Source organism: Sebastes umbrosus, chromosome 10, assembly GCF_015220745.1.
Source record: "Sebastes umbrosus isolate fSebUmb1 chromosome 10, fSebUmb1.pri, whole genome shotgun sequence".
Classification (NCBI taxonomy): domain Eukaryota; kingdom Metazoa; phylum Chordata; class Actinopteri; order Perciformes; family Sebastidae; genus Sebastes; species Sebastes umbrosus.
The window spans coordinates 31,323,438-31,346,967 of record NC_051278.1 but is presented as its reverse complement, the minus strand read 5'-3'; the positions used below and the strand labels follow the sequence as shown (position 1 = coordinate 31,346,967).

The following is a 23,530-nucleotide window of genomic DNA, read 5'->3' as shown; positions in this document are numbered from 1 at the left end:
AATGCAGTACCTGTGAGGGTTTCTGGACAATATCTGTCATTGTTTTGTGTTGTTAATTGATTTCCAATAATAAATATATACATACATTTACATAAAGCAGCATTATTTTCCCACTCCCATGTTGACAAGAGTATTAAATACTTGGCAAATCTACCTTAAAGGTAGGGTCGACGATGTTGGAAAGCTAGCATAATTTGAAAGTAGCATCGCCTCAGGAGCTCCGTCTAACCCCCCCCCACCCCCCCCCCCCCCACTCGGGGCTCCTTCCGAGGCAACACCCCCCCCCCCCCCACACACACACACACACACACAAACATGTACGAGCACCGCCGCATCGTAACTACTTCACAGACACAGAGCGGAGAGAGGACCTCAACAACGCTACCTCATGACAAGTAACGGCGGCAGTGCTACTGCAGGGCTGAGTTTTCTCTTCCATTCTTCAGGAAACGTGTGGCGGCGACGCGCGTTGAGTTTAGGCTGGTGCACGCCAAGGGTAGAGTACGAGCAGGGAGGCAGAGAGGCATCTGATTGGTTCTTTCCAAGCAGACCTCGAGGCAGTGATTGGTAGACGTTTTTCCTGGATTACAGCAGCTACAGATGACGGCTCTTTTCCGCTCCTTTTTCAGAGCTCATCAGTAATGGATCGCTGTCGGGGTGTAAAGACCATTTCAACCAATATAACAAATAGTGTATACTGGAGAACATCGTCAACCCTGCCTTTAAATTAATTTGCGTTAAAACTATGGACAGTCGTGATTAATTGCGATTAAATATTTTAATGGATTGACAGCTCTAGTTTCAAGACATATTGTAGTTTGAATACTGACGAACACACAAGAAGAAGACGGAGGTGATCATACCAACATATGCTTCTTGGTGGAGATAATTACTAGCAGCAGTGTATATTGCATTGTGTTAACCTTTCCTCAGTATAAATCCATCATCTTGCTATTCATCTCTCTTGTAAGTAAAAAATTAGGAAGCAATTTTACAATATATCCTTGATAAATATGAAAGATCCAGGAGATATTTGTCTCAATGCATTTCTTCCTTATCTATTTCTATTTCCTGTCTCTTTTTTTACTCTCTCTTTGTCTCTTTCTTTTCCAGAGTGATAACTTGTTGAGTTATCTGACAGTGCAGGAGACTCTGACCTACACAGCTCAGCTTGCCCTGCGGAAGCACTCGGCCAAAGCCATCAAGAAGAAGGTGACTTTTGAGAGCCTCTTTTGCTTCGTCCACTCTATCAGTTTTCTATAGCTGAGACCTGGCATTTCACCCGGCTAGAGAGAATACAAAAAGGAGACAAACGGGGGATGATGCTTGAAACAGAATTTCTATTTAGGATGTCAGCATATTACAAGGTTTTCAGCAGCATAACAGCATGTAAGCTAAATTTAGAAGTTGTTAATTTTTTTTCAATTCATTATTATACAGTGTGTATGATTTGGCGACATCTCATGGTGTGGTTGCAGATTGCAACCAACTGAGTACCCTTCCACTCACTGCGCCCTTTCCAAGACTGTGGTAACGTAAGCTGCCGAGTGCAAAACTGTGGTAACGCTGTTCGCCTCGCTCAGAGGCCATGGCCAGGCCATCCTTAACAAAATGGAAGTCAGACAGTAGCTGGCGGTACCGCCGTTTTGCACTCTGCGGCTCTTGTAACCGCAGTTTCACAAGCGAGTAGAAGAACTACGGTGGTCTTCGGGTAACGTAAAAACGTTAAAGGCTCTCTAGAGCCAGTGTTTGGTTTGTCCATTCTGGGCTACTGTAGAAACATGGAGGAGCAACATGGTGGACTCCGTGAAGAGGGCCCGCTCCCTATGTAGATATGAAGGGCTCATTCTAAGCTAACAAAAACACAATGATTCTTAGTTTCAGGTGATTATACACCAATAAAACATAGTTATGAATATTATAAGCATAATTAAATGCAACACACTGGTCCTTTAAGACACTTTCTCAAGAACATTGTGATATTCTGATGCATATTTGGCTATCTAAGCCAAATATGGTTGAGTCACAGTTAGTTCAAAGACAGGTACAGTATGTACAATGTCAGAGTAACTGGGAATAGGAAAAAATAGATTTAAGCACGGCATCAAAAGGTCAGATGTGTTTGGTATTCCTTGTAACCCCTGCGTTTAATGCACACATACAGTATATGTATACTAGTATCTGTACTGTATCAATGTGGTATGTTTACCATATTGGTCCAATACAAAAAAAAAAATTAGAATGTCCCCTCTTACAAACATAGCTAGCATGTTTGTCAAAAAGGGTCAAAAGTGTGCAACTGTCAAGGCAGCTTTCAAGAAAGTCAACAGACACTTTTTGCCTAGGTTCATGATTTTTAGACTTAAAAATTAAAACCTACAACATCCTCCTATTCCCTTTATTTCAATATTTCCTTATTTTGATCGGAAACAAAAGTAAATCTCCTGGCCCTGTCCTTCACTCTGATATATTCCAGAGAGCAGTAATAAGCAGAAAATATTAGAACTAGCAGGTACATTGTCTACAGTCGGCCATTGTCAGCTGATTTGTTAAAAGTAGTTACTCTCTTGTCACCTGTCCCTTGACCTCTGGCTCCTGTGCAGGTGTCGGCAGTGATGGCTGAGCTGAGTCTGAGTCATGTGGCCAAAAGTGTTATTGGAGGTCGTGTTTTCCCAGGGATCTCCGGCGGCGAGAGGAGGAGGGTCTCCATCGCCAGCCAGCTACTTCAGGACCCAAGTGAGTAGCTCAGAAAATATGAGTTTTATCTGTGTATCACAAAAAGGGTGCTATTGCTGCAAATTTAAGGTGAATCGAGTTAAACGTCATTATCCCTTAAATTCTTAAAGCTTTACAGAAGATGAGGAGATGTGGAGTAGATAAACTGAAGCATTAGAGGTGAGGCTTTGAGACACATGGGACGAGGATTATACAAAAGAGGCTCAGACACGATATCAGAAAGATGTCCCTTATGTTCAGCACACTCTGCTTAGTAAAAATTATTGCATATAACTATGGCGGTCAATCGATTAAAGCATTTAATCACGATTGATTGCATGATTGTCCATAGTTAATCAAGATTAATCACAAATTAATCACACATTTTTTTATCTGTTCTAAATGTACCTTAAAGGGAGATTTATCAACACGGGAGTGGGCAAATATGCTGCTTAATGCAAATGTATGTATATATTTATTATTGGAAATCAATTAACAACACAAAACAATGACAGATATTGTCCAGAAACCCTCACAGGTACTGCATTTAGCATACAAAATATGCTCAAATCATAACATGGCAAACTGCAGCCCAACAGGCAACAACAGCTGTCAGTGTGTCAGTGTGCTGACTTGGCTATGACTTGACCCAAACTGCATGTGATTATCATAAAGTGGGCATGTCTGTAAAGGGGAGACTCGTGGGTACCCATAGAACCCATTTACATTCACATATCTGGAGGTCAGAGGTCAAGGGACCCCTTTGAAATTTGCCATTACAGTTTTTCCTCGTCAAAATTTAAAGTTTGAAGCGTTAGTTAGCCTCCTTCACGACAAGCCAGTATGACATGGTTGGTACCGATGAATTCCTTAGGTTTTCTAGTTTCATATGATACCGGTATCTTCACTTTATCTTAAAAAAAATCTGAAAGATCGAATAGCAGCCGGGCTGAATCATAATTGAGTAATGCGTTAAAGACATTAGTGGCGTTAAAACAAATTTGTGTTAACGTGTCATCGCGTTAACTTTGACAGCCCTATATATATAACACATGATATTTCATGCATATACTGTTGGAAGCAACAGGACTGGAGGCAGGACTGTGCTATCCTGAGAACAGAAGAAAGTTCACTACAAGACCTGTCTCTCCCCAAAGAGTTTTAGAAGTCCACGCTGAAAAACAAAGGGATCTAAGTAAGAGAGGACTAAGGAAAGGACAGAGAAAGGGACAGAGGGAGAGATGATGGAGAAGAGTAATGAAAGGCTGGGTTATCACACCACGGAGGGAATGAGCAGAGACCCACCTCTGTGTGAGTGTGTGTGTGCTCATCCCAGGTGTAGTTTATCAGGTCTACAGTCCTCCAGGGAGGATGAAGGGTCTCAGTCCTCATTCAGGATTAGACTGGCCATGGACTCACACATACACAGTCACACACAGAGTAATGAGGAGTTCCCATTCGCTGCCTCTCCAATCAACCAGGAAATGAATTAATCTCACAATTAAAGCATCTGCTAATTCCACTCTGCTTTCATAATGCAAAGAGGCAATCTTTTAATTGTCCTAATTAGAGTAATTAACAAAAAAAAAAGGACTCACTTATCTTCACAAGTGAAGTTGGCCCCGCTGAGAGTCCTTCATGTGCCACTTAATAAAAAGTACATTTAAAAGTTTCCAACTTAAAACAAGAAAAAAGTTATTGTCCTGCCTTTCCCTTGTTCTTGAGGTTTCAATGTGTGACACACCTTCAGGAGGGTGACGATGTCGTCATTGGGATGATGTCATTGCAGGGGTGATCCTGTTGGACGAGCCGACCACTGGCCTGGACAGCATGACGGCCAATCAGATCGTGGTGCTGCTGGCAGAGCTGGCCAGGAGGAACCGTATCGTCATAGTAACCATCCACCAACCGCGCTCGGAGCTCTTCAGGGTGGGTTTCGAGATAAACCGAAGAAAATGAGAATGAGTGACTAAAACTTCCTTTAAAGGATAGATTCACTTTTTTTTCAAGACTGTTTTAAAACAATACCCACATATCCATACGTACATTGAAAGTGTTTTCGGTTGCTTTAATTGTTCCTCCTGTCCGTACTGGACATGAAGACATCCCTTTATAATGTGATTTTAATGGAAGTGGTGGGGGACACAATCCACAGTCCTCCTTCTGTTAGTCAAATCAAGAGGTTATCTTATGTAAGTATGTAATTTCCTCTCTTTCTACGAATGTATCCTTGCTGAGCTGTAGTGGAGGGATAGAAGCACTTTGTCTAACTCAGTCAGCTGAAGCAGCCCAGTCACACAGCAGTTTGTGAAATAGTCATGAAATTTAATGTATTGATTCATGTACATAGGCACGAATTTCAATAATGTTTTTGTGATGGTCAGCACGAAATCAATTTATATCTAAATCCACGTAATGTGAACCGGAAAGTATATAGAGCGTCCGTAGGAAGGAGGTCATGGTGGATGGGTGGGTCAAAAAACACAGGACACGTGTCCCGTGTAAAACCACAAGTCAAAGTTAATTTATTTGTCACGTAACTTCCCTACTTGAGTAACGGCACTTTCAGAGTTATTTTAACGCAAACCACAATCTTTTCCTAAACCTAACTAAGTAGTTTTATTTTGAAAATACTTGAGTGGAAATTGATACAAAATACGTTGTTGAAAGTCGTGCTGAGCGTCACGAAAAAAAAGGGAAATTCGTGTCTATGTACACAAATCAAATAGATCAAATTTCATGACTATTTCACAAACTGCCGTGAGACAGTGTTGGCTGAAGCCTCATATTAACTTTAGAAGTCCTTTTTACTCAGGAGGAAGTTTGTGGATTTCTTCCATTGACATATCTTCTCTGTCATTATGGACAGGAGAAACAATTACAGCAATCAAAAACTATTTCAACGAACATGTAGTCGTGTGAGTGTTGTTTTCAGAAGGGAAAAAATATGAATCTACCCTTTAAACAGATTTTCTATCAAGACAGAAGATCCTGTTTTGTAGATCAGTTGATGGGTATTTTCTGATGATATTAAAAACTTTATTTAAAAATTGATTGTGTGCATGTGTGTGCGTGTGTGTGTGTGTGTGTGTCTGTGTGTGTATGTCTGTCCCCCAGGTGTTCAGCAGGATAGCTATAATGAGTCGAGGGGAGCTGGTGTTCTGTGGGCAGCCAGAGGAGATGGTGGACTTCTTCAGCCAATGTGGATATGAGTGTCCAGAGTACTGCAACCCCTTTGACATCTATGGTACTACATGCTATGATAATGCACCATATATTTACATTATAGCCACACAGCTATAACAAATAAAGAATATGTACATCTTGAGAAAATACAGTATCTAAAAGAATAAAGTGTGTGTAGCATGGACATTAAAATATTCATTTTAATAATTGCTGTGACGTCAAACAGTTGACTTCACCTCAGTGGACACGCGCAGCAGTGACAGGGAGGCAGCCACCTTCAGTCGCATGCATGAGATCACTTCATCCTATCAGAGGTCTGCCATCTACCAGAGCATGCTGGGAAAAGTGGAGCAGAGCCTGCAGCGGGCCGACAAGCCAGCCATCCCCTTTAAGAGCAAAGAGTCACCCAGCGGTGCAGCCAAACTGGAAGTTCTGCTCAGGTCAGTGCAGAATATTATGTAGATTCATCTATCTTATTCCCTTCTCCAAGCTCCCTCCGAATGTCTGAGCTCCTCACACTATCTCTAAGGCTGAGCCCAGCCACCCTACAAAGGAAGCTCATTTCGGCCGCTTGTATTCGCGATCTCATTCTTTCGGTCACTACCCAAAGCTCATGACCATAGGTGAGGGTTAGAACGTAGATGGACTGGTAAATCGAGAGCTTTTTGCCTTCCAGCTAAACTCCCTTTTCAACACGACGGTCCGGTACAGCACCCGCATAACTGCAGACGCTGCACTGAACCGCCTGTCCATCTCCTGCTCCATTTTATCCTCACTCGTGAACAAGACCCCGAGATACTTTAACTTCTTCGCTTGGGGCAGTGACTCACTCCCAACCTGGAGGGATCAATCCACCATTTTACGGCAGAGAACCATGGCCTCAGTCTTCGAGGTACTGACTCGCATCCCGACCGCTTCACACTCGGCTGCAAACCGCCCCAGTGCGTGCTGAAGGTCACGGTCTGATGAAGCCAACAGAACCACATCATCTGCATAGAACAGCATTTCTGTTAAATGTTTCTGTATCTTGTTGCAGCCAAAAAGCTTTGCTTGCATATATCTTCCTGTCATCATCCTCATAAGCATTCATGTTTGCTCTCTTTGTCTGATGGCCTTATCTCTTATTGGTTCTTTTCCGTCTCTCTCATCTGTACAATTCTCCCTCCCGCCCTTTGTGTGTTGCTGTTTGAATACGCACCTGAGCACTTGTATGCCTTTGTGTATGTTCACATGTATTTCCATGTGTGTTCTGTGTGCAGGCGGACAACAAGGAACCTGTCCAGGGACAGGATGGGTGTTCTGATGCGTTTGTCGCAGAACCTGATCTACGGTCTCTTTGTGGCCTTCTTCGTGATGCATTTAGACAACGACGTCAACAAGGGTGCCGTGCAGGACCGCATTGGCATCATCTATCAGAGCATCGGTGCTTCGCCCTACACTGGCATGCTGAATGCTGTAGCTCTCTGTGAGTTCCACCAACACCATACATCTGCACAAAGAGGGGGAAAATACATGTTAGCTTGTCAAAAAGGACGCTAGATAACTGGCAAAGGCCAGTTATTTATAACAGGAAAAACTAGCATAGCCATATTCAAAGGGGTCTCTTCATCTCTGACCTCAAGATATGTGAATGAAAATGGGTTCTATGGGTACCCACAAGTCTCCCCTTTGCAGACATGCCCACTTTATGATAATCACATGCAGTTTTGGGCAAAAAACATGGGTGACATTCCATCTAATGTCACCCAGATATTGTGTTACTGTGTTTCAGCAGTTACATAATGTCTGGGTGACATTATATTCCATCTAACTGCAAGTGTCTGATAACATCACCCAATAATTATCTACATGAGGATACGATGTGTGTGGTCTATCACCTGAGTAAAAGTTAAACAGCGTGGTTGAAACGTCTTCATCTCAGCCGTGTAAGCTCGTTTATCTCTTGTTCAGTAGGTGAAAGGGGTCTCTGCTGTCTGCAGTACTTTTGTTCCCTTCAGCAGAAACGTGTTATGTATATCTTGGATTTTGCTCGGTGAAAGTGCCCTTCATGTACTTTCAGTGTGTCTCGTAGGTCAGAGTAAAAGATGAGTTGTAAGTTATATGCCATAGTACAAGCATTATGGGTTAGAACTGTAGTTGATCATCATCACAAATGTGAATGAATAGCTTTATTTCAGGAGTATTTGCATAAATATTAACCTTCATATTAACCTTTTTTTTATTTGCTGTTACTGACTGTGGTTTTACATAGTTGTTAGAGAGGTACTGTAGTTTGCATTTGCAGTTTATCTACAGGGGGAGAATGACCTTTAGTCTATTTAGAGCTCAATGAACCCAAGTGCCTTTTTACCTACAGTACCTTTACTATCTAAATCGTCTGTCTCTACATGTATTTATGTCTCTCTGTGTTAAGCACGTTCATGGTTAGTTTTTATAGCAGCTGCTGTGACTTAAGGTAACCTCAAATACAGATAAACCTTAACAGATTTCATGTATAGACACAGACAGAAACAGCAACTACAGGTCCTATGTTAGGACCTGTATGATGATAGTTTTGTGAACCTTCTGATCGTGTTATATGTATTTTGTGTCGTTTTTAACTTATTGTAATGTATTTTTGCAGCTAAGACACACTGTAAAAATGTTGTTGTTTCTTAGTTAAATTAAGGTTAACGGTGGTTAAATAAATCTGGAGAGGTTTAGCCAATGGGTTATTAGGCTTTAGTAAAATTTCATACATAAGGTGTATGTTAAAAGATGATACAGACAATAACTTGTGAAGGATATTGGCTATATGGGATGATTATCCCTTCACTGTCTTCTTCAGTTATCAGCTGAATCTGAAATCTTAGCTTTAGGGCTCTGGCTGTCACAGATACTGAGGATAAGAGATGTGATAAAACACTGTGCTGAGCAGAAGTCATACTAGAGTTAAAAGGTGATTAAAAGCACTCCACGAGCGCCCAAACAGCCAGAGGTAGTGATTAGGGATGTCATACTGAATCTCATAGATAAAGACTGATAGAAACAGGTTGAATGAGCTGTCTCAATGAAACCAAGAACACCTGCGAATCTGGAACATGGACTGATGGCAAACGACTAGCTTTGATTTTTACTCAGCCAAGATATCAGGAAAAATCAGTAACCTGTATGCTTGTAACTTACCTGGAAGAAAACATGAATGCATTTAGACATATTCATCCATCCATCCATTATATGTAACCGCTTATTCCATTCAGGGTCCCTGGACAGATCGCAAGACTATTACAGGGCTGATACATAGAGACAGACAACCATTCACGCTCACATTCACACCTACGGGCCATTTAGAGTCAACACCTAACTATAACTTTGGACTGTGAGAGGAAACCGGAGAACCCGGAGAAAACCCACTCTAACACAGGGAGAACATGTAAACTCCACACAGAAGGGCCCCAAGCTGCATTTGAACCTGCGAACCTGCTTTCACAGATTGCAAAAATAATTTAAGGAACTTATAAAGATTATCCTGGTAAAATCTTATTTTTTTCTGTTCTTCTGTCATAAACAAATGAGAGAAAACAATTTAGATCTGACTTAGAAAATAGATCACCAGAATTTTTTTCTCTTTTTTTGACTCGCCTCCAAGGACTTTCAGTGTTAAAGTGGCAGTAGGCAGTATATTTTTGGCATCATTGGGCAAAAATTCCATAATAACCTTTCAGCATATTGTAATTCAAACGTTCTGAGAGATAACTAGACTTCTGCTCCTCCTCATGGCTCTGTTTTCAGGCTTTAGAAAATCTAGCCCGTGACGGGAGACTTTGACCAATCACAGGTCATTTCATTGAGAGAGTGTTCCTATTGGCTGTGCTCCGGTCATGTGACCGGAACTTGGCGATCCTTCACCAAATTTCACAATGGCGGCATCACAAACTTTCTCATTTTACAGCTAAACTGTACACTACAAGATGATTCTGAACACATTTGAGGAGAGAAATAGGCATTAACGTAACATAATATTGATTCATATTTGATCAGCGCTGCCTAGTTTGACCGTTTGGTCGGAGTTCGCGAGTGATTGACAGCTGGCTCTCATAGACGGCAGATGGACAGCAGACCTCAGATCAGCTCTTACTGCTTGTTTTCCTCCAGTCTGTGAAATCTTGCAGATGCCGTTAGGAGCACCAGAGGACACCGGAGGACACAGAGGACACAGAGGACACAGAGGCACATGATTTTTTTCAGGTTACCTGTTTCATGTAATACTGTCAGGATATAGCGAGCGTTTTATAAAAATAACTTTTTTTAATCATATTTGCTCCAATCTCGCCTACTACAGCTTTAAATGTTTCTCCTCTTTTTCACTCATATTATCTGCTCTCTCTCTCTCTCTGCTGTTCTCAACAGTCCCAGCACTGCGAGCCATCAGTGATCAGGAGAGTCAGGATGGTCTGTACAGTAAATGGCAAATGTTCTTGGCCTACATCTTCCACATCCTGCCCTTGAGCATCCTGAGTGTTTTCATCTTCACCTCCTTCCTCTACTGGTGAGTAGTAAGTGTGTATGTGTTTGCCATGTGGCATCAAGCTGCACACTGAACCTCCCTAAAGGATTTAATGGATCCCATATTCTATATGCGCGTCATCAACTTAAAACTCAACCTCTCTCAGCACTAACGCTTCTTTTTATCTCTTCTATTTTTTGCCCCGGTTCCTCTCAGGACGGTGGGGATGCACCCTGACAGCTTGCGCTTCCTGTGTTATTCTGCTGTAGTCCTGGTGCCACACATTATAGGTAAGCTGATTACACACATGGAGAAGATCCCAAGCACATATTTACAATCATCTTCTTTTGCTTCAAAGCAAATGATTATAGGGACGTGCTTGTCTGCTTATCTCCATGATTCGTGTCTTGTAACTTCTGTCTTAATTACCAGTTTGCTGCCAACACTTTGACAGGGATAGGCTCTAAATATTCAGCATTTTAGAAACACCAGTGTTGTGAAGATCCCTTTTAATTAGTGCTGTCAAAGTTAACGCAATAATAACGTGTTAAAGCTTAAAGCTTAAAGCTAAATTTGTTTTAACGTCACTAATTTCTTGTGCAACTTGCGAATTTTAGGTTGTAGTGGGCTCAGTTTTAGAACTAGAGTGAAGATCATATGAAACTACAAAACCAAAGGAATTCATTGGCACCAACCATGCCATACTAGCTTTTCGCGAAGGAGGCTAAATAACGCTACAAACAAACGCTAAATTTTGGCGAGGAAAAAAACTGGCATGACCCTTTTCAAAGGGGTCCTTTGACCTCTGACCTCAAGATGAAAATGGGTTCTATGGGTACCCACGAGTCTCCCCTCAGACATGCCCACTATATGATAATCACATACAGTATTTTTAATCATATTTGCTCCATTTCTACCCACTGCAGCTTTAAGGTACATTTTTAAGGTACGATTTTAATAGATTGATAGCCCTATGTTTCCACTGGTTATGGTTTTTAGTTGTATGTTAGTATGTATTATTTCTTTTCCTCAGGTGAATTGCTGACTGTAGTGCTATTAGGAATTGTCCAAAACCCTAACATGGTCAACACTGGAGTGGCTCTGCTCAATATTGCAGGGATCTTGGTGGGATCCGGCTTCCTAAGGTGAGCCACCAAATATCTATTTTAATGTAGCAAGCAATTAGCAAGTTTAAGTAACTTTATGCCAAGCCCTTTGTGATTTGGACCTTTAATAAGGCAACTTTTTCAGGTCTGAAGATATTAGACATATGCTACCGGTAACACACCTTCCTCTTCCTCTCAACAGGAGCACCCAGAAGATGCCGAAGGTATTCCAGTGGCTCAGCTACCTGACCTTCCAGAAATACAGCTGTGAGCTGCTCATAGTCACTGAGTTCCACGGACTCAACTTCACATGCAGTAAGTTGTTTTTTTACCATGGAACCATCTTCTGTGTCCATCTACCCTGAGAATGAAAAGGCAACCATAGATACAATCATTTAACTCTTTACAAATTGTATTTACAGCTCACAAACAATGTGCATGAGTAAACACTGTTTTTGACAGTGTTTGATGTTGTAAAAAGTTAAAGTACTTTGCCTTGACATCACTAACTGAAGAGGATACTGGGAATAGGTTTTGCCCCTGTAGGAAAATCTAGTCCTGGATTACATTTACAACTAGAATAGCACTCGGAGAGCGCAGACCTCCGCCAAGCTGCCCGAGTACAATTGCCCCCCCCGCCCCCTCTCCGTTCAGCTTGTGCCATCATTCACGTGTATTTCTGTTTATGTTGAGATCAGCTGACCATAGCGGAGCATCGTAAAACACTTCATTCAAACTGGACAGAAACAAAATAAAACTCACCTAAACCGTCGTCGTTACTCTTTCCAGCAATCACCAAGTGTGCTTTGGTCGGACTCAACTGTAATTTCACCGAGTTTAATGTGAAAAAAAGCAGAATCTACAGTTGTCCCCTCCCCACCCCCCGCTCTCTCTTTGTGTCTCTCTCTGAAGGAAAGAGGCGGGGTCATGCGTCATCAACGCATCATAAGTTACACTGCGTATGTGTTCGACCCAGAGGTCTTAATGTTCTGGCTGATCGGAATCCTTAAAAAAATTCATGAATCCGGATCATGATCCGGATTCATGATCCGGATCACCACCAAAATCTTATGGATTGTTCATTGTGCCACTCCACACCCTCCAATAAGATGCATTTAAATCCATTGCGGACTTTTGGAGTAATCCTGCTAACAGACAGACAAACAAACCAACGAACCAACGCCGGTGAAAACATAACCTCCTTCCTAGGCCTTCGGCCTTGGCGGAGGTAATAAGGAAATGTTAATTCAAAGTTAGCGTTTCTTCTATCAATGCCTTAACGAGTACTTTATGTTCAGTGTTTAAGGACACATGGCAGGACAGATTGAAGGCAGGACCGGTTTAAGGCACAAGACATACTGTACAGGCGGTTGCCTAGGACGCCACCTTCTGCTGGTCGTGCTCTAAAAAAAAAAAAATGTCGGTTGGCACCTTTCCTCATTTTCTACATTGAGGTAACAAATGAAGACAGAAAGAAAGAAATACTTTTCTCCCCTGTAACACTTTTTTTTACACTTTTTCATCTGCCCGGCCAAACGTATTTGTTAATAAAATTAAATACGTAATAAATACAGTTATTTATGAAAATTAAAATCTTAATTTTTGTCTTAAAACCATTGTGATGTCGGAAGTGTGTTGCCGTTTACGGGGCTAGGGTTAGGGTTCTGGGGGGTTGAACCCAAACCCTAACCCTAGAGCGGCCGCTCTAGGGGGGAGGCTCCCAATCCGACTTTCACCTACAGTAGGGCACCAAAAGGGCTAGAGCCGACCCTGATTGAAGGACACTCATTGGCTGTTTTGGGAACTGAAGGACTCTTTAAAACCAGACAAACTTTCTTTCTCTCTGGTGTGCTGTTGCAGATACTTCCAAACCTTTGCCGGGAGCCTGTATGATCACTCAAGGCAGTCAGATCATTGATGAAGGCTATCCTGGCGCTCTGTCTCGATACACACTAGACTTTGTTCTCCTCTACTCCTTCCTCCCTGCTCTCCTGCTGCTGGGCATGATCAGCTTCAAGATCAGAGACAGGCTTGTACGTCACTAAAGCCACAGACACACATGGGAGAATCTTGTGTTTAAAACAAGGATGATAAACTGAGTTTGGTTGTAAAGATGATTTAGGGAACAGCTTTACAGTATGATGTTATTCAGAGACGATGAGGTGGCTCCTGTTAACACATATCATGTGTTTGCACCCGTTCCACCAACATTCTAGGAATATTTCTGTGTAAGCACTTTTACAGAATAAAGTATTATATAATTCAGAGCAATGATGCAAGTGCAAAGAGCTTCTGTTAGACATTTTCTCTAAAAAAAAAGAAGACCCAGTGCAGAGTGCAAAGTGTACAGTACAGCAGAGTTAATCTGTGTTAACTGGGAAGCAGCCATTGACAATAAACCACCTGGTATGACAGCTAAATAGTAGTCCTAGTACTAAAAAGCACCGTACATCAACCTGCTGCTTTAACACTGATTGGGCTCAAACAACGACTGAAACGGACCACATAGATTCAACATAAGGTCCTGTATAATTTACGTAGGCACTATCGGAACAAGTATCTGCACTGATGTGAAATTAATTGTATTTATATAAAAGTACTAGGGCTGTCAAAGTTAATGCGATAATAATGCGTTAACACCAAATAATTTTAACGCCACTAATTTCTATCGATCTTTCGGAGGTTGTAGCGGGCTTTTAAAGCTGAAGATACTGGCATCATATGAAACTAGAAAACATAAGGAATCCATCGGTACTGACCATGTTATACTAGCTTGTCGCAAAGAAGGTTAAATAATGCTGCAAACTTACACTAAATTTTGGTGAGGAAAAACTGGCATGGCCATTTTCAAAGGGGTCCCTTGACCTCTGACCTTCAGATATGTGAATGAAAATGGGTTCTGTGGGTACCCACGAGTCTCCCCTTTACAGACATGCCCACTTTATGATAATCACATGCAGTTTGGGGCAAGTCATAGTCAAGTCAGCACACTGACACACTGACAGCTGTTGTTATGTCCAATAATAAATATATACATACATTTGCATAAAGCAGCATATTTGCCCACTCCCATGTTGATAGGAGTATTAAATACTTGACAAATCTCCCTTTAAGGTACATTTTGAACATATTAAAAATGTGCAATCAATTTGCAATTAATTGTGATTAACTATGGTCAATCATGTGATTAATTGCGATTCAATATTTTAATCGATTGACAGCCCTAGTTTTTATATAAAAGTATATACAAAGTGGAACATGTAAAGTACAGTCTTAAATTATAAATCACACGTTTGATTAAAAATGTAATGATGGACTGCTGTGTGTCATCAAGTACCAGAAGAATATCCACGTTCTAAGCACTAAAATGTCACATATGTATTGCATACATTATTGTTTTGTTTAAATATTGTGATTATAATGTTTCAAGAATAGGAAGTGTATTGTATTATTCTAATAATGTAAAATTGTTTATTTTTTAAAACACATTTGTATCATAAGTATACAAGTAGTTTTGTTATGTTTAAAATAGACACAAAATGAAATAAATAAAGCAAAGTGTATAATGTATTTACATTAATATGATATGTGGTGTTATGTGTGTGTGACCATGAAGCCGATTATCTTTCATGTCTCCAGCTCCAGTCCTTTCCACGACTTAGCTGCGTTCCTCTTATACTGCTCCAACTCCTGAAGAACAGATGCAGAGAGAAAGAGAGAAGGAAAAACATGACACTTTTTCTACATCAATGAAGTACTATGAAAAAGTGCAGGCGGTTGCACGGACATACACTATAATGCAGAAATGCCTGCAAACTCATAAAAGTAAAGAAGGTTTTGTTCTCCTGCACAGACATGTAAATGTAGATACAGTATATAGAGTACAGATAACATGATGTTTACAACACCAGCAACATGTGATGCATTTAGATGAACACTGAATTATGTCTTAACAGTTCATGGACTCCAAACATCAAACATGAATTCAGGCTTTGTCATGAGCCAGTCAACTGGGCTATTTTGGTATTTCCTCCAGTTGGTCTATACTTTGGAAAAGTAGGTCTGCAGGCTAGCGCCATGTAAAGGAGAACTCGACAGAAGTGTTAAAAACCTCTTTCAGATTTTGCCATTTTAATAAGATTTTGCATTTAATGTGCTATTGATAACATTCAGCCACTAAGATGTTGCATTACCCCTCCCGCGTTCCATTGCATTCACTTCTCAACAAGTCGTTGCCAGGCACTTATCGTCAATCTCAGCTAGTTAACAATCAACACTAACTGATGACCCTGAGATACCAACGTTGTTTTACTACAGGCTCACAAGCCTTGTTAGAAGTGGGAACCAGACGGCAGATATCTTCCACAGAGATAAACAAAACATTCATTTTGGACCCGCCAAAATCTTTAAAATGATTAATTCACAGTCAAAATTTTTTTTTTCAGGAAAAGCCACTTTTATTTGGCACCTTTCTAAAGGCTCTGTGGATGTATTTTTTTTATTTTTTTAATATATATATATATATTTGTCTACATAAAAATGTTAAAATGTAGGAATGATTCAGTCATATGTTCTTACTTTGAAAAGGTTGCACAGGAATATGCAGTTTTCTCGGCTCTTCTGAGTTATTTTTTGATATAGCCATACTTGTGTAATATAGTATGGTCGATAAATTCCTGCCAATGGTAATGTCAACGTGGTAATGGGCCAAGATATGAAACAATATGCCAGCAAATGCAGGGAAGAAAAAGGCTCTTTGCTAGTAATTATGCAAGTTAACAATGCAGGATTCAAACTTTTAAGAAAAAACAGCTTTGCAACTGTTTTACGGAGGAAGGAAATGCTTTCATTTGTTTGACCTTGTTCTTGTTGGGAAATTTTTCGTGATCCAGATGGGCAGAAGAGTCTTTGAGGATTCTAGAAATGCCTTCAACACTGCGTTACTTGTTGTTAAATTATGTTCTGGATGTTTGAAAGATGGCAGGGATTTATCTTCCAGAAAAAAAAGATGTTTAGCTTTGTGACACAAATGAAATAATAACACATAAGAGGCACAAACTGGGTCTAATAAGGGAACACAAACTCAGACAGATGAGTGCCCTGATATGCAAATAGGCCTTCACACACTTTTCCTCTTTAATATTTAGTTTAGTTTATTTTGATCTTTTTATCTTATTCATCTCAAATGCACATATAATAAATAATAAAAACAGCAATAAATCATTGCTTTTGAAAGTATTGACAAACCAAAGAAAGTGTATACTAACTGAAAAAAGGTGTAAGCTGGAGCCTTAGCTTATTACACCTACCCTTTTAACATTCATTATTTTGAAAAATTCACTTTAAATGTATTCAGTGAAAATGAAAGAAACAAAATAAAATGTTCTTTTTATATACCCAAAAATCCCAAACAAAAATTAATATGCACACTAGTGTTCATCTCAGTTTTGTTTTTGTTATTCATTTTATTTTTAAATATAACTTTTAATATGTTAAGTGTATTACACATTTCCATTTCCTCTATACATGTAGTCTGTTGGACTAAACCTTTACCCTTTATCTCTTATTGGTTACCCAGACTAATTACACTATGTGCCGTCCAATAGCAGAACCAGATGAGCAATATCAGGTGATTCAGACAGCGATAGCAGCATTGTGAGGTTACTGTCGTTCAACAGGACAGGCCAACAGGAACACTACTGATCTCTGAGGTTAGAACCACAGAATTTATTACAGCCTGTTAATGAGAGCATGACAGAAACACTGCTGCATACAGGCTGCTGTAGGACAGAAGGTTACTCTGGATCATTATCCTGGTTTAAGACAGGTGTGGACCAAAGTGCACAAGAAAGTGTTCAATCTATTTGTCTCTCTGATAAAGTCTGAATTCATATTTAATTCAGCTTAGATTGGGCAGTAGAAGGGTAACAACCGATGTTTTTTATGTGACCTCAATAAACCAAAGTAACTACATTACTCACATTATATATCAAATAAAATGTTATAAATAATTATCATTACGAATTTTGAGCACTCTGAAATGTCACCCTGCCCAGGCTATTAAATCTGACCTCTTAATCAACTAGAAAATGTAGCGCTGTATCGTTGATACTAATCTTCTTCATTTCCCCTTTAATGTTTCCTAAAATCTGTAATCTTCCTCAATACTTGCTCCTCTTCACAGGGAGGTTAAAGTAAGAGCCACAAAGCACAGATAAGTGAACAGGAATTTCTGGTGAACACTGATTGATCGCCGTACTGCCAACTCATGAGTCATAACACTGATAGCATAGTCTGTCCAGAATCATAGGTGAATGATGAGTATTGCCATAGTTTTCACAACTGTGCGGCTATAACGTAATAAAACAAGCGTGTGATTGGTCAAGATGTGTTACCTGGTCTTTCTGGGCTCTCATGGCATCAATCTGAGGCTCACTGTACTGTTGGTCTTTGGCTGGATCCTTTAGTTCCCTCTGCTCACTGGTATTCTGTAAAGACAAAGTCAAATGGACTGTTTACACAGCTCCTTGTTCATGTAAACATGCATATTTATAAGAAGGAATGCTGTGGATATGATTGTCCAGTGTGAAGGTGTTCATTTTCCTAAAGGTGCTATTGATAACATTGATAACAGTCAGCCACTAGATTTTGCATTCTCCCTCCCCCGTTCAATTGCATTCACTTCACAACAAGTCTTAGCGTCAATCTCAGTCATTTATCCGTTTTTTAAACACTAACTGACGACCCAGAGATACTCTAAGATACCAACGCCGTTATACTATTGGCTCACAAGCCTTGTTAGAAGTGGGAACCGAACGTCAGATATCTTCCAGAGAGACAAACAAAACATTCATTTTGGACCCTCCAAAATTTTTTTAATTATTAATTCACAGTCATAATAATTTTTTTCAGGAAAAGCCACACATTTATTTGGCACTTTTCTAAAGGCTCTGTGGATGTCTACATAAAAATGTTATCAATAAGACCTTTAAATATCAGAGGCCAAATCAGTTGCACTTTGCAATTAGGATAAAGACAAAGGTGCCGCCTGTGTTTGAACTACCTCTTGGGGGAAGACACGCTCGTAGACTTTCCTCCAGAGGTCTTTTGGGTTTTTGGCATGCAGAGAAGAAATGTCTACATCACTGGCAGGAGGGGAACCTAAAGTAATAGGAACATTATTTCAAACACGATATCACACAATTTTGTTCACATTAACAAATGTCAAGGAAGAAGGTGGCTCTAAATCATGTGTATTTATTACAACACAGCACAGCAATAGCATTTTAATTCCATTTAAAGGCATTACTGCTTTTGGCCACCGGGTGGTGCTGTGCTCACCTATTTGACTGAAGGAGTCAGAGCCAGCTGGAATGATGAGAGGCTTGGTGGAGTCACAGGACACATTCTTCCTGATCACAACATTACAAAGAGAATAAAAAATACAACCAATGCATTACATTCCACTGCTAGTTGGTGTACAATGCTGTGTTATCCTCCTCACCCTCTGTCCAGACCAAAAGCCAGGTGGGAGAAGAAGCTCTTGGTTTTTGACATTAGGCTCTCCGACTTGATGCTCGTGAACTGGTGAAAAGATTAGACACAGAAACAGAAAGAAAAATGGAATAAAAGACAAGTGGATCAGCACCAGTTGATAGAATGGATGGATTCAATAGTAAGTAGGCCTGTCAAAGTTAATGCGCGCAAATTAGTTTTAACTCCACTAATTTCTTTAACGCATTAATGCAACTTGTGATTTTTAGGTTGTAGCGCGCTCAGTTTTTGAAGCTAGAAAACCTAAGGAATTCATTGGTACCAACCATGTCATACTAGCTTGTCATGTAGGAGGTTAATTAACGCTTCAAACTTACGCTAAATTTAGGCAAGGAAAAACTGGCATGGCCATTTTCAAAGGGGTCCCTTGACCTCTGACCTCAAGATATGTGAATGTAAATGGGTTCTATGGGTACCCACGAGTCTCCCCTTTACAGACATGCCCACTTTATGATAATCACATGCAGTTTGGGGCAAGTCATAGTCAAGTCAGCACACTGACACACTGACAGCTGTTGTTGCCTGTTGGGCTGCAGTTCGCTATGTTATGATTTCAGCATATTGTTTTATGCTAAATGCAGTACCTGTGAGGGTTTCTGGACAATATCTGTCATTGTTTTGTGTTGTTAATTAATGTCCAATAATAAATATATACATACATTTGCATAAAGCAGCATATTTGTCCATTACTATGTTGATAAGAGTATTAAATACTTGACAAATCTCCCTTTAAGGTACATTTAGAACAGATAAAAAATGTGCGATTAAGTTGTGATTAAATATTTGAATTGATTGACAGCCCTAATAGTAAGACAAATAAAAAAAGATTAAAAAGTGCAAATTGAAGTATGTTTTAATCAAAAGTTATGTTAAATGTAAGTATTTCATGTATAGTAAAAGCACACTTACAATAAGAGAGGCTGCGTAGTAGTGGGCAACGAAACGCAGTGTTTTACTAACCACTTTCTTCTTGTCAGAGTCAAATTCCTGCAACACATATGGAACAAAAAAACTCTCCCTCAATAAAGTGTTACACAAATCATACCAGGATCCAAGCTGTTACACCAATGTAACTGTGACTATAACGCACCAAATCTTTTAACAAATTCTCTGCCTAAAAGACTTATATCATAAAATGTATGTAATTTAGCCACAATGAGACCACCTCAATAGGTAACATTTAGGTTGACGCATGAGTTTTACCTGGAAGATGTCATATTTGCTGCCAATGATCAGCAGAGGAACAGGAAAGGGACTGATCAGCTCTCTGTCCTGTTGACAAAGTCAGAGTTAATTCAGGATACATATACCATCTTACATCTGCACTGGACTAAAAAAAATTATTCCCATTTCATCTACAAAAAAAGCCTTACACATCTTATTTCAACTTTGTGTGCACTGTGAGGTGAGACTTGATAAACTTTCATTTTGATATCAAAATAGCTGGATTTCACCATGTTGGTTTAGTTTGTTAAAGAGGACATATTATGCTTTTGTGCTTTTTCCCTTTCCTTTAGTATGTTGTATAGTTTTTTTGTGCATGTAAAAGGTCTGCAAAGTTACAAAGCCCAAAGTCAACGTCAAAGGGAGTGACTCTCCCCCACAGAAACACTGCTCCTGAACTGCCTGAAACACCTTGATTGAAGTCCCACCTTTTCTTCCGTAACATGGTGATGTCACCAAGTAACACATTTGTATCATATCTGCCTAGCGGCTAGTTTGGCACGCATTCAAACAAAGCTAGTTTGAGCGGAGCTGGAGCGGAGTCCAAAGAGTGGTTCGGTTGACCAATCATAGCAGACTGGGCTTTGCGTGGGAGGGTTGGGGGGTGAAGAGAGACAGAGGGTGACGAGAGATGCCGCAGCACAGCTGTTATGAGAAAAGTAAAGCATTTTTTTTAACATTAAAGCATGTAAACATGTTCTAGTAGAAACCCAAAATACAAGTATGAGCCTGAAAATAAACATAATGGGTCCTCTTTAACATTAGTCTTTTCACATTTTAATTTGTGACATTTTCTATGAGCCTGTAATGAAGGATGAGCATTCCTCAGGTAGTTCATGCATTTCAAAACTTCTTGAAATATGCTACGTGTTGCCCTGCACTGAAAAAAAAGACTATGCTGATATAATGAGCTGAGGTCTTACAGGATAGTCTTTAGGTAAGACGCGTGCTGCTGAGTGGACAGGGGTCTGGTGTTTGGCTCCAGGTTTGGCTTTCTGTGCTTGTTGTGCCTGGGAGGAGACTTTCTCCAACTGAGCTTGTGCTGCCTGCAGCAGCTTTTCCATGGTTCCCCACAGGGCGTTGGGTTTAGACAGGTCCAGAATGAGGATGACAGAGAGAGACCTGGGAAAAGACAGGAAGGACTTTGTGCTATGGCGGGAGGATACATAAAAGAAGGTGTTGCTACAGCACCAAGAAAACCCCATTTCTTTACTGGCATGGCATTGCTGTTCTTACCATACTGACGTAAAACATTCACATACAATAATCTGAATAGAAACATAAACAATACTCACATTCAGAACATGTCAAACCCGGCCCCTTACTCTAAAACAGTGAACTGTGAAATGTGTGGATGTAACCTACCTGATGCTGACAGGAGTGATGGGGATCTGGACCAGGTCTGACAAAGAGATCCCCCCTCCCAGCTCCCAGAGGTGTGCTATGTCTTTGGGCTGAAAGAGGAAATCAGTTTTATCACACCATCTCATTACAAGTTATGTGCAATCGTACACCCATTTTACACTTCTGCAGCATTTAGTACAAACAAAGTAAGGTATTTACTGGAGTAATAGAACACCAGTGGGTTTACGTGAATAGCATATCATGTCACATAAACACACCAACTCTCACAGTGAGCCTGGTGCATTGTGCTCAATGTGCTGGAGTACTGGAAGTTGTGGTGAATGAATTTAATCTTTTGTAGCTCTTTACAAGAGTTAACTTTTCACACAACTCTTTCTTAGAAATAAAAAAAAATTGTTGGTCTGAAGAGGTCACAACTTATCAGGATTATCAGTTGTGTGTGTGTCTTTTTCCAAAGTGTCCAAGTCTAACAGGGCTTCCTTACTGTGTTGTGTCCCCGGGCCCGTCTGCCAAAAGTGTACTCCAGCGCCAGAGTTGGCTTGGATGTTTCATCCCTGGTGGATAAAAACACAGTATTATTGTTGTTTAACAACAAAACAAAAGTAAAAGGATCAATGTAAGAACTTCCAGTGCTTGCCACCTAAACTTGCTGTGTTTTTAATTTCTATCAAATGGAGCTGGCTCAGGTGTCAGGTGTGAGATGCAGCTGAAAGCTTTGAGAGCTATGTAATGGAAATTTTCATATCTGCAATAGACACTCCCAAGACTCCCGAGGAGTAGGCCAAAGTTAACACTGTACTTTTAGAGACCTAGCAGACCTTGTCACCATAAGCTTTAAAACAGTGACCCAACAGTTTTGTCTTCTGACGGATAACCTCTGTAAACAAAGGATGGCTGAAGTACTCGTTATGTCTTGTGATGCTCTGTTGTCTGTTCTGTGCTGACTTAAGGATAATGATTCACTTTACTATTTTTTCATGACTCTGCACTTATCTATGTGTTATGTATTAGTATGTATAAAGGCCTGACTATTCTTGTGTTTCAGGGCTCACTTGTTTCAGTTCACTCAGTTGACTGTGCTCGTGAGTCCATCTGCAGATGCTTTTTTATTAAATTTACTTGAAAGACAAGTTGTGACCTTGGCTTGTGTCTAGTTTTAACAGAAACTGCCACCACAGCTATTAAATGCAGATTATAAATGATGCATCCTGTTCCTGAAGGTAAAGACTGAACATCCATGCTCATGTCATTATTGTTAATAACAGACATGTTTAAATGTGTTTTGGTTCTTCTTTAGATACAGAATATAAAGAGGGTTATCATGAGTTAAGATGAGAGTTGATCACCTAACTTCACCCACACACAGACTCACCTGTCGAGGCATCTGAGCAGAATGGACGTTTTACCCTGAAAAAGCAAAGGTGAGTTTATTAGCTACAACTTAGTTAATATCAAGAGAAGAGTGTTTCCATTAGAAAGCAATGCATGTAGCAGCAGTGTTGGCCCGACGGTGAACATACCCCCGCCTTGCTCCCCATCAGGAACACGGTCCTCTCGCAGACCTCCTCCTCACCTGCAGCCTCCAGACTGTGGACCTCCGCCGCAGCCTGCTCCCACAGCGTGTCTGAGCTGACAGACACAACACAAAAGCGACACGTTTTTCTCAAAAAGAAGCATGCTATTATGTCGGAGACAGTGTTACACATAAGAGAATGGGCACATAAACTGATTCTCACCTTATTTTTGGCATCAAATGTGATATTTTGCGAGCTTTGAGGACTTGAGAAGCTCGCAAAATGGCTATAACCGAAGGGTGAAAAGCGTTGCCAGGGTAACGGCGCATTTTGATGACGTAATAATTGTCACTCTTAGTGAGCATTTTGGGAAATGTAGT

The 23,530-nt window shown here is 40.4% G+C and overlaps 2 protein-coding genes and 1 long non-coding RNA gene across 4 annotated transcripts in view; 1 reads left to right on the top strand and 2 right to left on the bottom strand.

Annotated features, from left to right (window-relative positions):
* Positions 1 to 9,360, bottom strand: part of LOC119495324 — a 27,853-nt gene extending 18,493 nt beyond the window's left edge. Inside the window, exon 1 of the long non-coding RNA XR_005208445.1 lies at positions 9,252 to 9,360. This is a non-coding gene — a long non-coding RNA (uncharacterized LOC119495324). The remainder of the gene's footprint in view (positions 1 to 9,251) is intronic.
* The window catches only part of abcg5 (ATP-binding cassette, sub-family G (WHITE), member 5), a 20,510-nt gene extending 6,319 nt beyond the window's left edge, over positions 1 to 14,191 (top strand). The window contains exons 4-14 of the mRNA XM_037781662.1: positions 1,114 to 1,212; positions 2,604 to 2,736; positions 4,505 to 4,644; positions 5,833 to 5,962; positions 6,128 to 6,341; positions 7,161 to 7,366; positions 10,291 to 10,429; positions 10,604 to 10,677; positions 11,421 to 11,532; positions 11,696 to 11,808; positions 13,354 to 14,191. Coding sequence (XP_037637590.1) covers positions 1,114 to 1,212; positions 2,604 to 2,736; positions 4,505 to 4,644; positions 5,833 to 5,962; positions 6,128 to 6,341; positions 7,161 to 7,366; positions 10,291 to 10,429; positions 10,604 to 10,677; positions 11,421 to 11,532; positions 11,696 to 11,808; positions 13,354 to 13,538 — 1,545 coding nt within the window. The 3' untranslated portion in view covers positions 13,539 to 14,191. The remainder of the gene's footprint in view (positions 1 to 1,113; positions 1,213 to 2,603; positions 2,737 to 4,504; positions 4,645 to 5,832; positions 5,963 to 6,127; positions 6,342 to 7,160; positions 7,367 to 10,290; positions 10,430 to 10,603; positions 10,678 to 11,420; positions 11,533 to 11,695; positions 11,809 to 13,353) is intronic.
* Positions 14,192 to 14,941: 750 nt separating this feature from the next.
* Positions 14,942 to 23,530, bottom strand: dync2li1 (dynein, cytoplasmic 2, light intermediate chain 1). Of its 2 annotated transcripts, none has more exons than XM_037781665.1 (13): positions 23,373 to 23,530; positions 23,157 to 23,265; positions 23,009 to 23,043; positions 22,121 to 22,190; positions 21,637 to 21,725; positions 21,195 to 21,393; positions 20,251 to 20,319; positions 19,957 to 20,034; positions 18,998 to 19,077; positions 18,835 to 18,905; positions 18,557 to 18,654; positions 17,889 to 17,981; positions 14,942 to 15,183 (listed from the first exon to the last, which is right to left on the bottom strand). In XM_037781665.1, exons 1-13 carry the CDS (start codon positions 23,513 to 23,515, stop codon positions 15,121 to 15,123), a joined length of 1,197 nt encoding a protein of 398 aa, XP_037637593.1. In that variant the 5' UTR covers positions 23,516 to 23,530; the 3' UTR covers positions 14,942 to 15,120. The 2 variants fall into 2 exon arrangements, with proteins under 2 accessions (XP_037637593.1, XP_037637594.1); XM_037781666.1 differs by having other exon boundaries at positions 23,157 to 23,260; positions 23,373 to 23,462.